The 19,533-nt window shown below is 42.1% G+C and overlaps 1 protein-coding gene across 2 annotated transcripts in view; it reads right to left on the minus strand.

Annotated features, from left to right (window-relative positions):
* Positions 1 to 19,533, minus strand: part of psmd14 (proteasome 26S subunit, non-ATPase 14) — a 144,310-nt gene that overhangs the window by 67,041 nt on the left and 57,736 nt on the right. For both annotated transcript variants that reach the window (XM_070875540.1, XM_070875541.1), the window contains one exon: positions 18,910 to 19,060. In XM_070875540.1, coding sequence (XP_070731641.1) covers positions 18,910 to 19,060 — 151 coding nt within the window. The remainder of the gene's footprint in view (positions 1 to 18,909; positions 19,061 to 19,533) is intronic.

Raw genomic sequence — 19,533 nt, forward strand, 5'->3', positions numbered from 1 at the left:
TGCCTTCTTATACTTCAGATATAAATTGTACCTTTTGCAAAAATAAGCTTTCCAAAATTCTGTATTCAGTGTACTGGACAAAACTGAAAAAGCTATTTGTTGTTTACATAGATAGTGACACTTTCAGAAGTTGTAAAAGTAATCGCTAAAACAAAATTTTTAAAAAACAAAAAGCTCTTCCAATTCCACATCAGGAAAATTCATGTAAACAAAAACCAAAAAATGAAACATTAGAGCATTAAATAAAAAGGCATTATGTGAATCTGTCAAGCTGGTAAAAAGATTAATGTCCCACCTAAAATTTCTTTTATCACCCCCAACCGACCAGTTATCGACTACTCAGTTTGTTGCTGCTTATTTTAAAAATTAAGTGAAACGTGTGACCTTGAAAGTGTAGCTAGGTTTTGTGGCCATTTGGTTATTTATGCTGCAATGCACTGTCAAGCATCCAGAAGTGAAAAACATCATCCTCTGTCCCCAGTAAGCCCACAGCATAAAAAATTCAGATAAATCTTACTTTTCAAGCCATTTCTGATGAAAAGCACACAGAAATGAAACTGACTTATGCCAAATGAATATCACTGAATCACTGTGATTGTGAGCTTGAAGTTTGAAACAGTGAAATTATTTATAAAACATCAATTTTAGCTTAGGAAAAGAGATTCCTGAGAGTAAGAGTATGTGCATTTTCTTGTATTTTCCTTAGAGACTTCTTTGCTTCGTGTCCCCATTACTATAAACTTTAGAAGAGTGGATAGTGGGGTGGGAATAATCATCTAGATTCAGCATTGGATCCAAGAGCTTTCATTGGGAAGGTTAAAATGATCTGCAGATATTCACATTTGTGCAAGTGAAAGCTTGTTAAATAGAAGAATAGATGAAACATAAATTCTCCCAAAATTGGAATATTGAGCATGATTAAAATAAAATACCTAATAATTACAACGCCTTGGTTATCTTTTCAACATTAGCTCTCAAATACTATTGAGAATACTTACAGTATGCTGCACTGTTTAGTCAGACAACTGAAATGTCTAAAGTAGGATATCTTCAAAAACATCACAATGCAGTATTTAAACATCTGCAATTTTGCATTATAATTAGCACATGCAGAATTTAGTATGAAAAGAGGATGTAAACATATTTGTCTTTCTTCACAAATTCAACTTTGTCAGCTGCATCGGAGTTAACTGTTACTTTCCTGTACAAACAACAATTCCATAGGATTTGGGTAATAAATTTTCGCAATGGTTAGGGCTTTTACCTAATGCTTATCTACGGCTCATAGCAAACAGGCAGTTTCGACAAGCAAACCAAATTTCCTATGAACCAAAGCCTTTGATATGTGCCAAGTGGACAACATGCCACAGGACCAACAATTACCTCTTAATTACAGTAAAATACAATGGCGATTAGTTGAGATGCTCACTGTGTCCTTCAGTATACTTCCACCAAAAGGCAGTAACCAACACACAATCACACCATTATATTCAAGCAAAAACAAATGTAATAAATGGCACAGATTCAATGGCCGGAATTTTCTGGCTGCCGTGCATGCGGGATTGGAGGCGGGTCGGGAGTGAATGTTGAAATAATTCGGAGCGGGTCGGGAACCTGCCGCCATCCCACCGCCTCGCGCCTTTTAATCAGGCGCGTTTCCCAGCGCAGTAGCGACCGACCTAATTTCGATAATTATTAGGTTGTTGTCAGACCCTTAAGCATCCTTTTAACCATAACTTTGGAAATTTCATTCATGACCACGGGAATCACGCAACTCGGGAACCACATCAATGAACCTGAGGCAGAAGTTGAGTGGCCATTAATGGAACTCATTACTGCACAGCATGGAAAGCACAATAAAAACTCCCACCTGACACCTGGTTATTTTCCTAAGGCAGATGCTGTTACTGAGTGCATTATCAGCACAGATTTAGGTTTCTAGAGGTTAGAAGTATTTTCAGCAAATTTGGGAACCACTGTCACCTCATTGCTACAACCTATCACACCACTGAAAGATTGCATCTCTCATCTCTACTTGACCTGCCATGTATTCATCATCATCATAGGCAGTCCCTCGGAATCGAGGAAGACTTGCTTCCACTCCTGAAGTGAGTTCTTTGGTGGCTGAACAGTCCAATATGAGAGCCACAGACTCTGTCACAGGTGGGACAGACAGTCGTTGAGGGAAGGGGTGGGTGGGACTGGTTTGCCGCTTGCTCTTTCCGCTGTCTGCGATCAGCATGGATACCATTTATACTATCCCAGCTTGGTCCTCAGAATCGGACCCCAATGAGCCCCATCACCAGCAACAATACATAGAAATATAGAAACATAGAAAATAGGTGCAGGAGTAGGCCAATCAGCCCTTCGAGCCTGCACCGCCATTCAATAAGATCATGGCTGATCATTCCCGCAGTACCCCTTTCCTGATTTCTCTTCATACCCCTTGATCCCCTTAGCCGTAAGGGCCATATCTAACTCCCTCTTGAATATATCCAGTGAACTGGCATCAACAACTCTCTGCGGCAGAGAATTCCACAGGTTAACAACTCTCTGAGTGAAGAAGTTTCTCCTCATCTCAGTCCTAAATGGCCTACCCCGTATTCTAAGACTATGTCCCCTGGTTCTGGACCTCCCCAAGATCGGGAACATTCTTCCCGAATCTAACCTGTCCAGTCCCGTCAGAATCTTATACGTTTCTATGAGATCCCCTCTCATCTTTCTAAACTCCAGTGAATAAAGGCCCAGTTGATCCAGTCTCTCCTCATATGACATGTCCAGCCATCCCTGGAATTAGTCTGGTGAACCTTCGCTGCACTCCCTCAATAGCAAGAACGTCCTTCCACAGATTAGGAGACCAAAACAGAACACAATATTCCAAGTGAGGCCTCACCAAGGCCCTGTACAACTGCAGTAAGACCTATCTGCTCCTCTATTCAAATTCCCTAGCTATGAAGGCCAACAAACTATTTGCCACCTACACCGCCTGCTGTACCTGTATGCCAACTTTCAATGACTGATGAACCATGACACCCAGGTCTTGTTGCACCTCCCCTTTTCCTTAATCTGCCGCATTCAGATAATATTCTGCCTTTGTGTTTTTGCCCCCAAGATGGATAACCTCACATTTATCCGCATTATACTGCATCTGCCATGCATTTGCCCACTCACCTAACCTGTCCAAGTCACCCTGCAGCCTCTTAGCGTCCCCCTCACAGCTCACACCGCCATCCAGTTTAGTGTCACCTGCAAACTTGGAGATATTACACTCAATTCCTTCATCCAAATCGTTAATGTATATTGTAAAGAGCTGGGGTCCGAGCACTGAGCCCTGCGGCACTTCACTAGTCACTGCCTGCCATTCTGAAAAGGACCCGTTTATCCCGACTCTCTGCTTCCTGTCTGCCAACCAGTTCTCTATCCACATCTTTACATTACCCCCAATACCATGCGCTTTGACTTTGCACACCAATCACTTGTGCGGGACCTTGTCAAAAGTCTTTTGAAAGTCCGAATACACCACATCCACTGGTTCTCCCTTGTCCACTCTGCTAGTTACATCCTCAAAAAATTCCAGAAGATTCGTCAAGCATGATTTTCCTTTCATAAATCCATGCTGACTTGGACTGATCCTGTCACTGCTTTCCAAATGCACTGCTATTTCATCCTTAATGATTGAGTCCAACATTTTCCCCACTACTGATGTCAGGCTAACTGGACTATAATTACCCGTTTTCTCTCTCCCTCCTTTTTTAAAAAGTGGTGTTACATTAGCTACCCTCCAGTCCATAGGAACTGATCCAGAGACGATAGACTGTTGGAAAATGATCACCAATGCATTCACTATTTCTAGGGCCACTTCCTTAAGTACTCTGGGATGCAGACTATCAGGGCCCGGGGATTTATCAGCCTTCAATCCCATCAATTTCCCGAACACAATTTCCCACCTAATAAGGATATCCGTCAGTTCCTCCTTCTCACTAGACCCACTGTCCCCAGTACATTCGGAAGGTTATTTGTGTCTTCCTTCGTGAAGACAGAACCGAAGCATTTGTTCAATTGGTCTGCCATTTATTTGTTCCCCATTATAAATTCACCTGAATCCGACTGCAAGGGACCTACGTTTGTCTTCGCTGATCTTTTTCTCTTCACATATTTACAGAAGCTTTTGCAGTCAGTTTTTATGTTCCCTGGAAGCTTCCACTCATACTCTATTTTCCCCCTCTTAATTAAACCCTTAGTCCTCCTCTGCTGAATTCTAAATTTCTCCCAGTCCTCAGGTTTGTTGCTTTTTCTAGCCAATTTATATGCCTCTTCCTTGATTTTAACACTATCCTTAATTTCTCTTGTTAGCCACAGTTGAGCCACCTTCCCCGTTTTATTTTTACTCCAGACAGGGATGTACAATTGTTGAAGTTCATCCATGTGATCTTTAAATGTTTGTCATTGCTTATCCACCGTCAACCCTTTAAGTATCCTTTGCCAGTCTATTCTAGCCAATTCACGCCTTATACCATCAAAGTTACCTTTCCTTAAGTTCAGGACCCTAGTTTCCGAATTAACTGTGTCACTCTCCATCTTAATAAAGAATTCTACCATATTATGGTCATTCTTCCCCAAGGGGCCTCGCACAACAAGATTGCTAATTAGTCCCTTCTCATTACACATCACCCAGTCTAGAATGGCCAGCTCTCTAGTTGGTTCCTCGACATATTGGTCGAGAAAACCATCCCTAATACACTCGAGGAAATCCTCCTCCACCGTATTGCTACCAGTTTGGTTAGCCCAATCAATATGTAGATTAAAGTCGCCCATGATAACTGCTGTACCTTTATTGCACGCATCCCTCATTTCTTGTTTGATGCTGTCCCCAACCTCACTACTACTGTTTGGTGGTCTGTACACAACTCCCACTAGCGTTTTCTGCCCTTTGGTATTCCGCAGCTCCACCCATACCGATTCCACATCATCTAGGCTAATGTCCCTCCTTACGATTGCATTAATTTCCTCTTTAACCAGCAACGCCACCCCGCCTCCTTTTCCTCTCTGCCTATCCTTCCTAAATGTTGAATACCGCTGGATGTTGAGTTCCCAGCCTTGGTCACCCTGGAGCCATGTCGCCATGATGCCAATTACATCATATCCGTTAACTGCTGTCTGCACAGTTAATTCGTCTACCTTATTCCGAATACTCCTCGCATTGAGGCACAGAGTCTTCAGGCTTGTCTTTTTAACACACTTTGCCCCTTTAGAATTTTGCTGTAATGTGGCCCTTTATGTTTTTTGCCTTGGGTTTCTCTGCCCTCCATTTTTACTATTCTCCTTTCTATCTTTTGCTTCTGCCTCCATTTTATTTCCCTCTGTCTCCCTGCATAGGTTCCCATCCCCCTGCCATGTTAGTTTAACTCCTCCCCAACAGCACGAGCAAAACACTCCCCTTGGGACATTGGTTCCGGTCCTGCCCAGATGCAGACCGTCCGGTTTGTAGTGGTCCCACCTCCCCCAGAACCGGTTCCAATGTCCCAGGAATTTGAATCCCTCCCTTTTGCACCACCAGCAGCAGCACCACCAGCAGCAGCAACAGCACCACCAACCTTCTCAACGACCTGATGCTCCACAGGACAAAGGGCATCAGTGCAGGGCTGCACCGCGACAGAGCCCATACCCCCAACACAGGGTATACAGGCAGAGGATGAGCTCTGACGAAGCAGCAGTGCCAAAGGAGACTCAGGCTATCGCGCCAGGTCATCGCGGACATTTGCACATTGCTCGAGCAAGACCTGCAGCCCAGAAGACCGGGTGGACACACCTTACCAGTGGCTGTCAAGGTTACCAGCACCCTCAACTTCTTCACCTCAGGCTCCTTCCAAGGATCTGCAGCAGAAATTTGCAGCGTCGCACAGTCGACCGCCCACAGATGCCTCACACAGGTCACCGATGCCCTGTTTGACAAGTCAGCCAATTATATCAACTTTGCCACTGATGATGCCAGTGTTACTCATCGGGCACTCGCCTTTGCCCCTCTGGTTGGCTTCCCACGGGTGCAGGGTGTCATCGACTGCACACATGGCTATCAGGGCACCTCATCATCACCCAAAAGTCTTTGTCAACCGCACGGGCTTCCATTCCCTCAATGTGCACCTGGTCTGCAACCATAGGAAGATCGTCATGCATGTGTGTGATAAATTCCCTGAAAGCTGTCATGACTCTTTTGTCTTGCACTAATCCATCCTCCCTCAGCTCTTTGCATCTCCAAACAGACTTTCCGGCTGGCTGCTTAGAGACAAGGGCTATCCACTGAAGATGTGGCTCATGACGCCCTTGAGGAGGCCAAGTACTGAGGTTGAGGAGAGATATAATGAAAGCCACATGTCCACCAAATGTGTCATAGAGCAGACAATAGGCATGCTGAAAATGCGCTTCAGATGCCTTCACAGATCTGGAGCAGCCCTTCAGTACACACATGTCAGGGGCCAGGGTCTCCAGAATCATCATCGTCTGCAGCGTGCTGCACAACATAGCGCAGCAGTGAGGATTAGCACTTCATGAGGAGCACGGCTCTGAGTGCACAGCCTCTTCAGATCCTGCGGTCCAGATCCCACCAGCACCCAAGCAGATTGCTGCCTGGGAGGCCAGAGATGGGATCATCATGGCCAAATTTACTTAACTTTACGCAGTGCACCCATATGGCTGCGAAATGCTGCGCCAGGTTCCCACCACCCTACAGCAACACCATAAATCATCCCTACAATGACCAAGCCATTCCTTTCACACTGATCACCATTGTTGGAGGTAACGTTATGTCTCATCATTCACTCCAACTCACTAAGCCACTTCCAAAGTTGGATAGATGGGTTGTGTGGTGTTACTTGGTATGATTGCATTAGGATGAGAGTGAATGTGAGGGGTAGTTCATCAGATGGGGATGTGATAATATCGGTAGAGAACGGGATGGTTGGGCGTGCATATGTTGGTGGGAGTAAGGATGTGCAGGATTAGAGTAGGGGATGCAGAGTGATGGGGATGTGATGAGAGGCACAGTAGGATGAAGTTGAGTGTGGGTTTGCACTCACCTTTCCTGATCTAATGAGATCATTGAAGTGCTTCTGGAACTGCACCCAGGTCCTCCTCACAACATCCCTGCTATCTACAGCCAAGCTCGTTTGGTCTCCTGGGGAAGTCTCTTGCACCCATCAGAAGGGAAGAGGACCTCCCTGCGTGCTCACTCTCTCCAAAGCATAGTGTGATCTGAGAACCTAGGTGCAGCCTCTGCCTTTGTGCAGTCATGTTTTCAAGGCTTAGCAGGACCAAATACTCTCATACAGTGCCTGCACACTCCTAGATGGACCTTCAAATGCAATGTGGCCAAGGCTCCTTTAAATATCCCAGCTGGAAATGAGCCATCGGTGATGTCATCAGATCCGCATCATTTAATAGGGCCAGGTAATGCGCAGGGCTGCCTTAACAGGCCCTAATAAGGGAAAGTCGTTCTGAGGAGCGGCATGAAATGAGGAACTGTGTCCCAACCCTCCACACCGACTGCCCGCATCTGACCAGGTAAACAAAATTCTAGCCAATGACATTACCATTGCCAAATATCCCACGATCAAAGTCCTGGGGTGGGGATCACCATGGACCAGAAACATAAATGTCATGGCTACTAGAAAAGGTCAGAGGCTAAGTATACAGCGGCGAGTGACTCATCTCCTAACTCCCCAAAGCCTCTCCACCATCTACAAGGCACAAGGCAGGAGTGTGATGGAATACTCTCCACTTGCCTGGATGGATGCTGCTGCAACAATATAGAAGAAGTTTAACACTTTCCAGGACAAAGCAGTCTGCTTGATCAGCAGCCCAACCACCACCTTCAACATCCACTCCTTCCACTATTGGCGCACCGTAGCTACAATGTATACTACCTATAAAATGCATGACTGCACCTCATCAAGGCTTCTTCAACAGCACTTTCCAAATCTGTGACCTCTACCACCTAGAAGGACATGGGCAGCAAGCATGGAAACATCATCAACGCCAGGTTACCCTCCAAGTCACACACCATACTGATGTGGATATTTTTGGGGTGGTGGGCAGTGACTATTGGGGTACCACAGGGATCAGTGCTTGGGCCCCAGCTATTCACAATATATATATAAATGGTTTGGATGAGGGAACCAAATGTAATATTTCCAAGTTTGCTGACGACACAAAACTAGGTGGGATTGTGAGTTGTGAGGAGGATGCAAAGACGCTGCAAGGCGATTTAGATAGGTTGAGTGAGTGGGCAAACACATGGCAGATGCAGTATAACGTGGATAAATGTGAAGTTATCCACTTTGGTAGGAAAAACATAAGGACAAAGTATTATTTAAATGGTGATGGCTTGTGAAGTGTAGATGTACAGAGGGATCTGGGTGTCCTTGTACACCAAGTCATTGAAAGTAAACATGCAGGTGCAGATTATTATCTGAATAGTGACAGATTAGGAGAAGGGGAGGTGCAGCGAGGCCTGGGTGTCATGGTACATCAGTCATTGAAAGTTGGCATGCAGGTACAGCAAGCAAATGGCATGTTGGCCTTCATAGCTAGGGGATTTGAGTATAGGAGCAGGGAGGTCTTATTGCAGTCGTACAAGGTCTTGGTGAGGCCTCACCTGGAATATTGTGTTCAGTATTGGTCTCCTAATCTGAGGAAGGACGTTCTTGCTATTGAGGGAGTGCAGCGAAGGTTCACCAGACTGATTCCCAGGATGGCAGGACTGACATATATGAGGAGAGACTGGATCGACTGGGCCTTTATTCACTAGAGTTTAGGGGATCTCATAGAAACATATAAAATTCTGACGGGACTGGACAGGTTAGATGCAGGAAGAATGTTCCTGATGTTGGGGAAGTCCAGAACCAGGGGTCACAATCTAAGGATAAAGGGTAAGCCATTTAGGACCAAGATGAGGAGAAACTTCTTCACTCAGAGAGTTGTTAACCTGCCGCAGAGAGTTGTTGATGCCAGTTCATTGGATATATTCAAGAGGGAGTTAGATATGGCCCTTATGGCTAAAGGGATCAAGGGGTATGGAGAGAAAGCAGGAAAGGGTACTGAGGTGAATGATCAGCCATGATCTTATTGAATGGTGGTGCAGGCTCGAAGGGCCGAATGGTCGACTCCTGCCCTATTTTCTTTGTTTCTATGTGCAGCAAGCAATTAGGAAGGCAAATGGTATGTTAGCCTTCATTACAAGAGGATTTAAGTACAGGAGCAAGGATGTCTTACTACAGTTATACAAGGCCTTGGTGAGACTGCACTGGAAGTATTGTGTGCAGTTTTGGACTCCTTACCCAAGAAAGGATATACTTGCCATAGAGGGAGTGCAGCGAAGGTTCACCAGACTAATTCCTGGGATGGCAGGAGGTGAGATTGGGTCGACTGGGCCTGTTTTCACTAGAGTTTAGAAGAATGAGAGAGGATCTCATTGAAACGTATAAAATTCTGACTGGGTTGGATAGACTGGATACGGGGAGGATGTTTCCCCTGGCTGCGAAATCTAGAATAAGGGTTCACAATCTCAGGATATGGGTAGGAAATTTAGGACTGAGATGAGGAGAAATGTTTTCATTCAGAAGATTGTGAACCTATGGCTGTGGAGGCCAAGTCACTGAATATATTTAAGAGGGAGATAGATAGATTTCTCAAAACAAAAGGCATCAAGGGATATGGGGAAAAAGCGGGAATATGGTGTTGCGATGGAGGATCAACCATAACTATATTGAATGGCGGTGCAGACTTGAAGGGCTGAATGGCTTACTGCTGCTCCTATTTTCTATGTTTCTATGTTCATATCGCCGTTCCTTCATCATCGCTGGATCAAAATCTTGGAAATCCCTACCCAACAGCATTGTGGGAGTACCTTTACCATACGGACTGCAGCGGTTGAAGAAGGTGTCTTCCCGCCACCTTCTCAAGGACAACTGGAGATGGGCAATAAATGCCAGATTTCCAGCCACACCCACATCCAGAGAATTAATTATTTACATTAGTTTGTGTACAATCTGTGGTACCAACAAAGAATAACCATCTCTCAGTGAAAGAGTGATGCATCTGGTTAGCTTCATGTATTAGCTATTCCCTTGAAAGACAAAGGGAATCCTTTTTCAAAATAACCCCAGCTGAAGAAATTTAAAATTAAATCACATTCGCTCTATTGTTTTTCTGTTTAACTGAGGACTAAAGCTTTGCTTTCAAAGAGTTTTGAAAGTTAATCTATAATTACAAAATTTAAGAAGGAAAATGCAGAACTGATAGATTTGTTCTATATTTGCACAATTGTCACAGTGGAAATATTGAACTACTGTACAGTTGCATATAACAGAACATACAAAGTCATCTATGTTATAATGGTCTGTCACCAGTTCTGAACATGTAAAATACCCAAAACTATTTTTTGTACAGCATACGCTGTTATAATGGCAAAAAATGTCAGCGGTTTTGTGTGTTTTTAGAAGAGGGAGAAAACATAATTTATATCCACTTACTTTCATGGAAAGTAACAGGCTTTAAAAGGGAATTGAGTAAATATGTGATTCAGTGAGAAATGCCTTGTTGCTATGGTTCATTGCTAATTCTGTTGGTTGCACCATAAGATGCCATACGGTGGGGCCCACTGAGGTTTTGTTTTTGCTCGCCCAGGTTCTATAGAAAGGTCCTGTATGTAATTTCTACATTTTATTGCACAACTATTAAAAAGATTAATGGGACTAAAAACAGAAAAGTCACCAGGCCCAGAATGCTCAAGGAAATTCAGTAAGAGGTAACAGACACTAACCATAATTTTCCAAAAATCTTCAGGAAGAGCAGTGGAAGGAAGGTAGTGCAGGGATCCCCTGTGGTCATCCCCCTGCAAAACAGATGCACCGTTTTGGCTACTGTTGGGGGGGATGACACATCAGGGGAGGGCAGCAGCAGCTAAGTTCATGGCACCATGGGTGGCTCTGCTGCACAGGAGGGCAAGAAAAAGAGTGGGAGAGCTATAGTGGTAGGGGATTCTATTGTAAGGGGAATAGATAGACGTTTGTGCGGTCGCAACCGAGACTCTAGGATGGTATGCTGCCGCCCTGGTGCAAGGGTCAAGGATGTCCCGGAGCAGCTGCAGGACATTTTGGAGGGGGAGGGTGAACAGCCAGTTGTCGTGGTGCATATAGGTACCAATGATATAGGTAAAAAACAGGATGAGGTCCGACAAGCTGAATTTAGGGAGCTAGGAGTTAAATTAAAAAACAGTACCTCAAAAGGTAGTAATCTCAGGATTGCTACCAGTGCCACGTGCTAGTCAGAGTAGAAATAGCGGGAGTGGTGCAGGAGGGAGTGATTCAAATTCCTGGGACATTGGAACTGGTTCTGGGGGAGGTGGGACCAGTACAAACCGGATGATCTGCACCTGGGCAGGACCGGAACTGATGTCCTAGGGGGAGTGTTTGCTAGTGCTGTTGGGGAGGGGTTAAATTAATATGGCATGGGGATATTATGCAGGGAGACAGAGGGAAGTAAAATGGAGGCAGAAGCAAAAGATAGAAAGAAGAAAAGTAAAAGTGGAAGGCAGAGAAACCCAAGGCAAAAATCAAAAAGGGCCACATTACAGCAAAATTCGAAAGGGACAAAGTGTGTTAAAAAGACAACCCTGAAGGCTCTGTGCCTCAGTGTGAGGAGTATTCGTAATAAGGTGGACGAATTAGCTGCGCAGGCAGCTATTAACGAATATGATATAATTGGGATTACGGAGACATGACTCCAAGGTGACCAAGGCTAGAAACTCAACATCCAGGGGTATACAACATTCAGGAAGGATTGACAGAAAAGAAAAGGAGGTGGGGTAGCGTTGCTGGTTAAAGAGGAAATTAACGCAATAAGTAAGGAAGGACATTAGCTTGGATGATGTGGAATCTGTATGAGTAGAGCTGCGGAATACCAAAGGGCAGAAAACGATAGTGGGAGTTGTGTACAGACCACCAAACAGTAGCAGTGAGGTTGGGGACAGCATCAAACAAGAAATGAGGGATGCGTGCAATAAAGGTACAGTAGTTATTATGGGCGACTTTAATCTACATATAGATTGGGCTAACCAAACTGGTAGCAATACGGTGGAGGAGGATTTCCTCGAGTGTATTAGGGATGGTTTTCTAGACCAATATGTCGAGGAACCAACTGGAGGGCTGGCCATCCTAGACTGGGTGATGTGCAATGAGAAAGGACTAATTAGCAATCTTGTTGTGCGAGGCCCCTTGTGGAAGAATGACCAGAATATGGTAGAATTCTTTATTAAGATGGAGAGTGATACAGTTAATTCAGAGACTAGGGTCCTGAATTTAAAGAAAGGTAACTTTGATGGTATGAGATATGAATTGGCTAGAATAGACTGGCAAATGATACTTAAAAGGGTTGACGGTGGATAGGCAATGGCAAACATTTAAGGATCACATGGATGAACTTCAACAATTATACATCCCTGTCTGGAGTAAAAATAAAATGGGGAAGGTGGCTCAACCGTAGCTAACAAGGGAAATTAGGGATAGTGTTAAATCCAAGGAAGAGGCATATAAATTGGCCAGAAAACGCAGAAACCTAAGGACTGGGAGAAATTTAAAATTCAGCAGAGCAGGACAAAGGGTTTAATTCGGAGGGGGAAGATAGAGTATGAGAGGAAGCTTGCTGGGAACATAAAAACTGACTGCAAAAGCTTCTATAGATATGTGAAGAGAAAGAGATTAGTGAAGACAAATCCCTTGCAGTCAGAATCAGGTGAATTCATAATGGGGAACAGAAACATGGTAGACCAATTGAACAAATACTTCGGTTCTGTCTTCACGAAGGAAGACACGAATAACCTTCAAGAAATTCTAGGGGACAGAGGATCTAGCGAGAAAGAAGAATTGAAGGAAATCCTTATTAGTCAGGAAATTGTGTTAGGGAAATTGATGGGATTGAAGGCCGATAAATCCACAGGGCCTGATAGACTGCATCCCAGAGTACTTAAGGAAGTGGCCCTAGAAATAGTGGGTGCATTGGTGATCATTTTCCAACAGTCTATCGACTCTGGATCAGTTCCTAGGGACTGGAAAGTAGCTAATGTAACACCACTTTTTTAAAAAGGGAGAGAGAAAACAGGGAGTTATAGACCGGTTAGTCTGACATCAGTAGTGGGGAAAATGTTGGAATCAATTATTAAAGATGAAATAGAAGTGCATTTGGAAAGTAGTGACAATTGTACATCCCTGTCTGGAGTAAAAATAAAGAATCAGTCCAAGTCATCATGGATTTATGAAAGGGAAATCATGCTTGATAAATCTTCTAGAATTTTTTGAGGATGTAACTAGTAGAGTGGACAAGGGAGAACCAGTGGATGTAGTGTATTTGGATATTCAAAAAGCTTTTGACAAGATCCCACGCAAGAGATTGGTGTGCAAAATTAAAGCACATGGTATTGGGGGTAATGTATTGGGGGTAATGTAATGGATAGAGAACTGGTTGACAGACAGGAAACAGAGAGTCGGGATAAACGGGTCCTTTTCAGAATGGCAGGCAGTGACTAGTGGAGTGCCGCAGAGCTCAGTGCTGGGACTCCAGCTATTTACAATATACATCAATGATTTAGATAAAGGAATTGAGTGTAATATCTCCAAGTTTGCAGATGACACTAAGCTGGGTGGCGGTGTGAGCTGTGAGGAGGATGCTAAGAGGCTGCAGGGTGACTTGGACAGGTTAAGTGAGTGGGCAAATGCATGGCAGATGCAGTATAATGTGGATAAATGTGAGGTTATCCACTTTGGTGGCAAAAACGTGAAGGCAGAATATTATCTGAATGGCGGCAGATTAGGAAAAGGGGAGATGCAACGAGACCTGGGTGTCATGGTACATCAGTTTTTGAAAGCTGGCATGCAGGTACAGCAGGCGGTGAAGAAGTCAAGTGGCATGTTGGCTTTCATAGCTAGGGGATTTGAGTATAGGAGCAGAGAGGTTTTACTGCAGTTGTACATGGCCTTGGTGAGGCCTCACCTGGAATATTGTGTTCAGTTTTGGTCTCCTAATCTGAGGAAGGACGTTCTTGCTATTGAGGGAGTGCAGCGAAGGTTCACCAGACTGATTCCCGGGATGGCTGGACTGACATATGAGGAGAGACTGGATCGACTGGGCGTGTATTCACTGGAGTTTAGAATGATGAGAGGGGATCTCATAGAAACATATAAAATTCTGACGGGACTGGACAGGTTAGATGCAGGACAAATGTTCCCGATGTTGGGGAACTCCAGAACCAAGGGTCACAATCTAAGGATGAGGGATAAGCCATTTAGGACCAAGATGAGGAGAAACTTCTTCAATCAGAGAGTTGTGAACCTGTGGAATTCTCTACTGCAGAGAGTTGTTGATGCCAGTTCATTAGATATATTCAAGAGGGAGTTAGATATGGCCCTTGTGGCTAAAGGGATCAAGGGGTATGGAGAGAAAGCAGGAAAGGGGTACTGAGGTGAATGATCAGCCATGATCTTAGTGAATGGTGGTGCAGGCTCGAAGGGCCAAATGGCCTACTCTTGCGCCTGTTTTCTATGTATAACGGTAATTGTGCCAAAGGACTTGAGGATGGCAAATGCTACACCCCGTTCTGGAAAGGGATAAAAGAAACAACCAGGAAATAAAACAACTAAGTCTTAGGATTGAGTAAACTTCTAAACTCCATAAAAAGGAATGAAATTAGTGAATATTTAAAAAGAAATACACTAATCAGTGATAATCAGCATGACTTGTAAAGGGCAGGGCAGTTGACTAATTTAACCATGTTTTTGAAGAAATCAGTGTACAGATAACAGTGGATGTTTTAATGGTGGATTTTCTGAAGGCATTTGTTAAAGTACCGCAAAAGACTTGTTGCAAAGATTAAGCCACACAACAAAGGGAAATGTAGCCACATGGATAGAGATGGCTGGGGTAACAGTAGGAGTAAATATGTGTTTTTCAGATTGGCGGGATGTTGGTAGTGGTGTGCTCCAAGAATCTGTACTAAGATTTTTTTTCTGCTTTCGTTTTATATAAATAAGCACAAGAGGAATGATATTGAAATTGCTGCTGGTACCAAATTAGGGAGAATAGCCAACTGTGAGGAAGAATGCAGGAAATTTCAAGAATATAGATTAGCACTGGGCAGATGCAAAGAAATCTGAAGGAGAACATTTTAGGAAACAGAAGTGAAAAAAAGTACAGTTTCTATCACCAGAACAATGACTGTTAAGGGGTTGCCTAATACAGATTCGCAGAGAGAGTAAATAGTGAAATATTACTTCCATTGGTTGAAGAATCTGCAACAAGGGAGCTTAAACTAGCATTATCAGTAAAAATAACAAAGCGGATAGTGGAAGAAATGTTTTCACATAGAGAGTTATTAGAACATGGATCACTTTATCACAAGTGGATATTGAGGCAAAAGGGAATTGAGAAATATTTGAAAAGGAATATAAAAAGATAAGGGGATAGGTTATAAATAGCTCTGGTTGAAGGTCCAGCTCTAGCAGTGGTATACAGTCAAATGGCCTCTTTCTGTACTGTAACTTTTAAAATAAACTAGTGAGATCTTATTACCACTTCAAAAAGAGGTTAGTGATGTAGAATTGGGTACGGTTCCAGTCACCAGCTGCCATCTAGTACGTCACCTAAGTGACCATTCTTCATGCGTAAGCTTAGAGAGACCAGCAGGCTATTCATTTGTGGAGGGCATCACAGCTGAGCCTGATCATGTTCTCACCTGACGTCCATACACAGACTTTCCAGCAGGTGGCAATTGAAATGCAATAGGAAGCCAGAACCCTGACTGGTTTTTCCCCTCCATAGCCAAGGAGCACTATGGGCAATTGTAGCACCCCAACTGTTGCACTGGCTGAGATCAGCAGACCAGGGATTGAACCTGGTACCTTCTGTGTGGATTAGCATAAATCAAATATAATTGCCAAACCAGGAGGAAAAAAAATAACTGAATTTAGTATCAAGGAAACCACTAATTTGGAGTATAATTAGAATAAAATCACATATTCTTTACAAAATATTATTTTATTAAACATCAAATAAAAAAATCATGTTTAAAATCAAAATAGAACATTTATACACAGAATACTTCCTGTGCTGTTCAAATGGTAACTGTGCATATCTCATGTATGTTACTTCATAAAAGGGTCTAAACTGGTTATAATTCTGGTGTTGTTTTATTCAACTAAGATTTTTTTTTAAAAGACAAATAAATTAAATGTTCAAAGAAGTTATGTTGCACACATGAAATCAAAACAGGCAAATCAGTGAGAAAGACCAATTTTATAAAATGAGACAGTTTAGTTCAATGTATTAAAGTAAATAAATAATACATATGGGTAAAGGCTGACAATTTATTCAGAGTTGGTGCTGCATGGCCTGTATGGGTGCTGTAACAGGGTATATTATGCATAAATTGAAGTGGGGAAAGTTTGTTTGGACATAAACCCAGTATTAATTTGTGTAACATCTTATATTTGCACAGGCTTTATAAATTCAATGTATAAAAAGTTCCATCAATTCTTATGCAGTGTACCATGGCCAAAATATTAATGTTACCAGGCCAATCAGTTCCACCAGCAGTACTGCTTATGTGTTACAAGCCAAACTAATGGACCCTGCCCTCCTCACTATTCCCCCCAAAAAATCAAACATTTGTTTTAAAGTGTATCATGTACTTCTCCCTGAAAGACAAATCTCTATAAACTAAAAAAATACTGAATCAACCCTGCCCTAACATAATTGAATGGCATATTTTAAAAATCACATTGGAAAAACCACAAGCACATGTGCTCAATATCCAATTAACCAATCCGAAAGGCTAATTGCAATCTGCACAGCTGACAACGTTTTGCATCATAATAAGCACAATATAAACTCAAATTCGGAAAGTATATTTCTGAATATTAGTATACGTGAGCAATCCCCATTTCCATGTTGGGGGGGGGGGGGGGGGGGGATTGGGGTTACGCACAAGTCTTGTTCATCACAAAAAATGTTTTACCAATTTTAAAGCAGCAAAAAAAGCCTCCCATTAATGAATAATGCACATAATAACATTAACACAGATAAAAGACATGATGTAATTTAGTTTAGTAGATAATGACTCAGGTGGTACTAACATCGTCTAACAGTGTGATATCAAGGACACAGCTCCCTTTCAAAGTAAAATCATGTATTAACCACCTAACTTACCTTGCACACACAGTATTTTAAAATTTCACATATATGCATCTAATATGTGATTAATGACTATTGTACCATTATGAAACCAGTCACAAAATGCAATATACACATCTATCTCAAATATTAAAGTAATGATTTGTCTTTTCAGGTAACGATTTCATTAACTTCCACATCAGAATGGCAATACATGCTGCAACAAGACACCTCAGCAGTAGTTTAAGTCAGTAAACCACCTAGTCAATTTCTTTATGTTCTGCACTCTTTATAATATACCCTTCCCTGCGGTAGAGCAAAATCGAATTGCCTCTCACATTTGCAGACAGCTCTGTGAAGGTGATAATAGACCTGCTCCCTGCTGTCATGAGGCAGGAAATAGGAAAATGGCATATGGGGCCAGAAGAGAATAAGAAAAAAGGAACTGAACCACAACAGCAAAAACAGACTACAACAAAGGTGAATAGCAACCCAAACTGTAATTTAACCATCTCCCTGGCAATGTTAAACACTTCCAATTATCTAACTTCTCTGAGTGCATTAAAGTAACTTGTAGATTATTGGAAATGGTCACAAAATCATTTAACTTTCTTATACAAATTAGAATTAATAAATTGTTAATTCATTCATCAGATTCTATCAGCTGCATATTCCTATTACATTCAGCAAGTTAATATCTCACTATTGAAATTCTTTATTATTTAATATTAACCAATGCAGTACATTAGTTCAGCAATCAAACCACTGAAGTGTCAATTGTATAGGCACTCAAATCTTCACAAACTGCAATTGTCAAAGCTGAAGACAATCTTTATGTTTTAGAATGTGACCAGTGAAATGGGCATAATAAAATATAATGTACACGCGATGTACTTATTTTGATTAAATGGGTACCATCTATTTAAAAATATGTGCTGTTTGCTCAGTTTATACTAAGTTTACATTAGGCTCCAAAAACAATTCTTTTCAATTGTGCTTTGCACCTGCTAATCAGTAGCCATTTGATCAACAAAAATCAACATTAAATATTTAATGTTCACCTCACTAGTAAACATGGCTTTTTTTTCTACATAGTGAACAATTTATGATATAATGGGCTGCATTTATGGCTGCCTTCCTAATTTACAAGAAATGCTAACCATTTTGAAATCCAATCTTCGCTACAACAATTTTTTTTAAGTAAGGTTCTTCACATTGAGCTTCGGAGGTATTTTTAACCATGTGTTCATAATTCTATTTTAAAGGGTCAAAGTTGGCTTGTACCTATATTTTTTTTAAATTGGGACTATAAATAGCTTTCATAAAATGGATAAGTGGTGTTTTTTTAAAGCGGTTAAATACTCCTCTGGACAATGAAAGCCAAGATTACAAATTGAACTTCGCAATATAATCACTCAGGCACAAAAATACTGTAACATATGAAAAATGGGAAAACATTTAACATATATTTGTGTTGCAAAAGTTTAAGGAAAATCATTAGTTAACATATGGCTCAGCTCATGCCTAATTCTACTTCAAACATTTAACCAACATTCTTCTTAAGAAAAACTGGTGTATATATTGAATGCGAGAAGGTTTTCAGTACTTTAAAGAATTAGTATTAATTGTGTGTATTTGATGATCAAGAGATTTAATGTCACATAAATAACAGATTTACGAAGAATCAGACCATACCTTCCCCTTTACGCTCTGAATAGGATCCACTACTACGGCAACAGCTCGCTCCGACAGGGCTTCAAAGCTCTGCTGAGTGTTGATGTCAACTCCTGAAAGCCAGCATCCAAAGCCAGGGTGACTATGGTACCAGCCAACAACCATTTCAGGCCTAAAGCAGAGCAAATGGCTAAGTGTTTTTATTTTGAAAATAAAAGGCAAAATACTACTTTGAGCTAGGAAATCAAAAAAAATATAAATGAAGCTCAACACAAGTATGATATACTATAAAGTAGGAAAATTGGGAACTCGTTCAACATACATTTATGATGGTGTGGAAGTGAAGAAAGTGTGTCATACGAGCGCTATCATTAAAAGAATGTGCATTAGCGGTGGTAGATCATGCTTTCAATTTTTCACCCTGTTACCACACCTTCCCTGAGCCAGTTTTTACCCTTTCAGCACTTGAGAGTAAATATCCACCCTTCAAATATCAATTAAAGCAGCAGTGGGACCAGGAACTCAGTCAAGAAGCAATTGACACTATTCTGCAGCGCTGCTGAGCCTTTTGTTAACATTAATTGTTAAGCTTTTTTCACAGTGAAGGTATTTGAACAAGCATATGACAACTGTTGATAGGTATGA

The sequence above is a fragment of the Pristiophorus japonicus genome, chromosome 3 (genome assembly GCF_044704955.1).
Source record: "Pristiophorus japonicus isolate sPriJap1 chromosome 3, sPriJap1.hap1, whole genome shotgun sequence".
Lineage (NCBI taxonomy): Eukaryota > Metazoa > Chordata > Chondrichthyes > Pristiophoridae > Pristiophorus > Pristiophorus japonicus.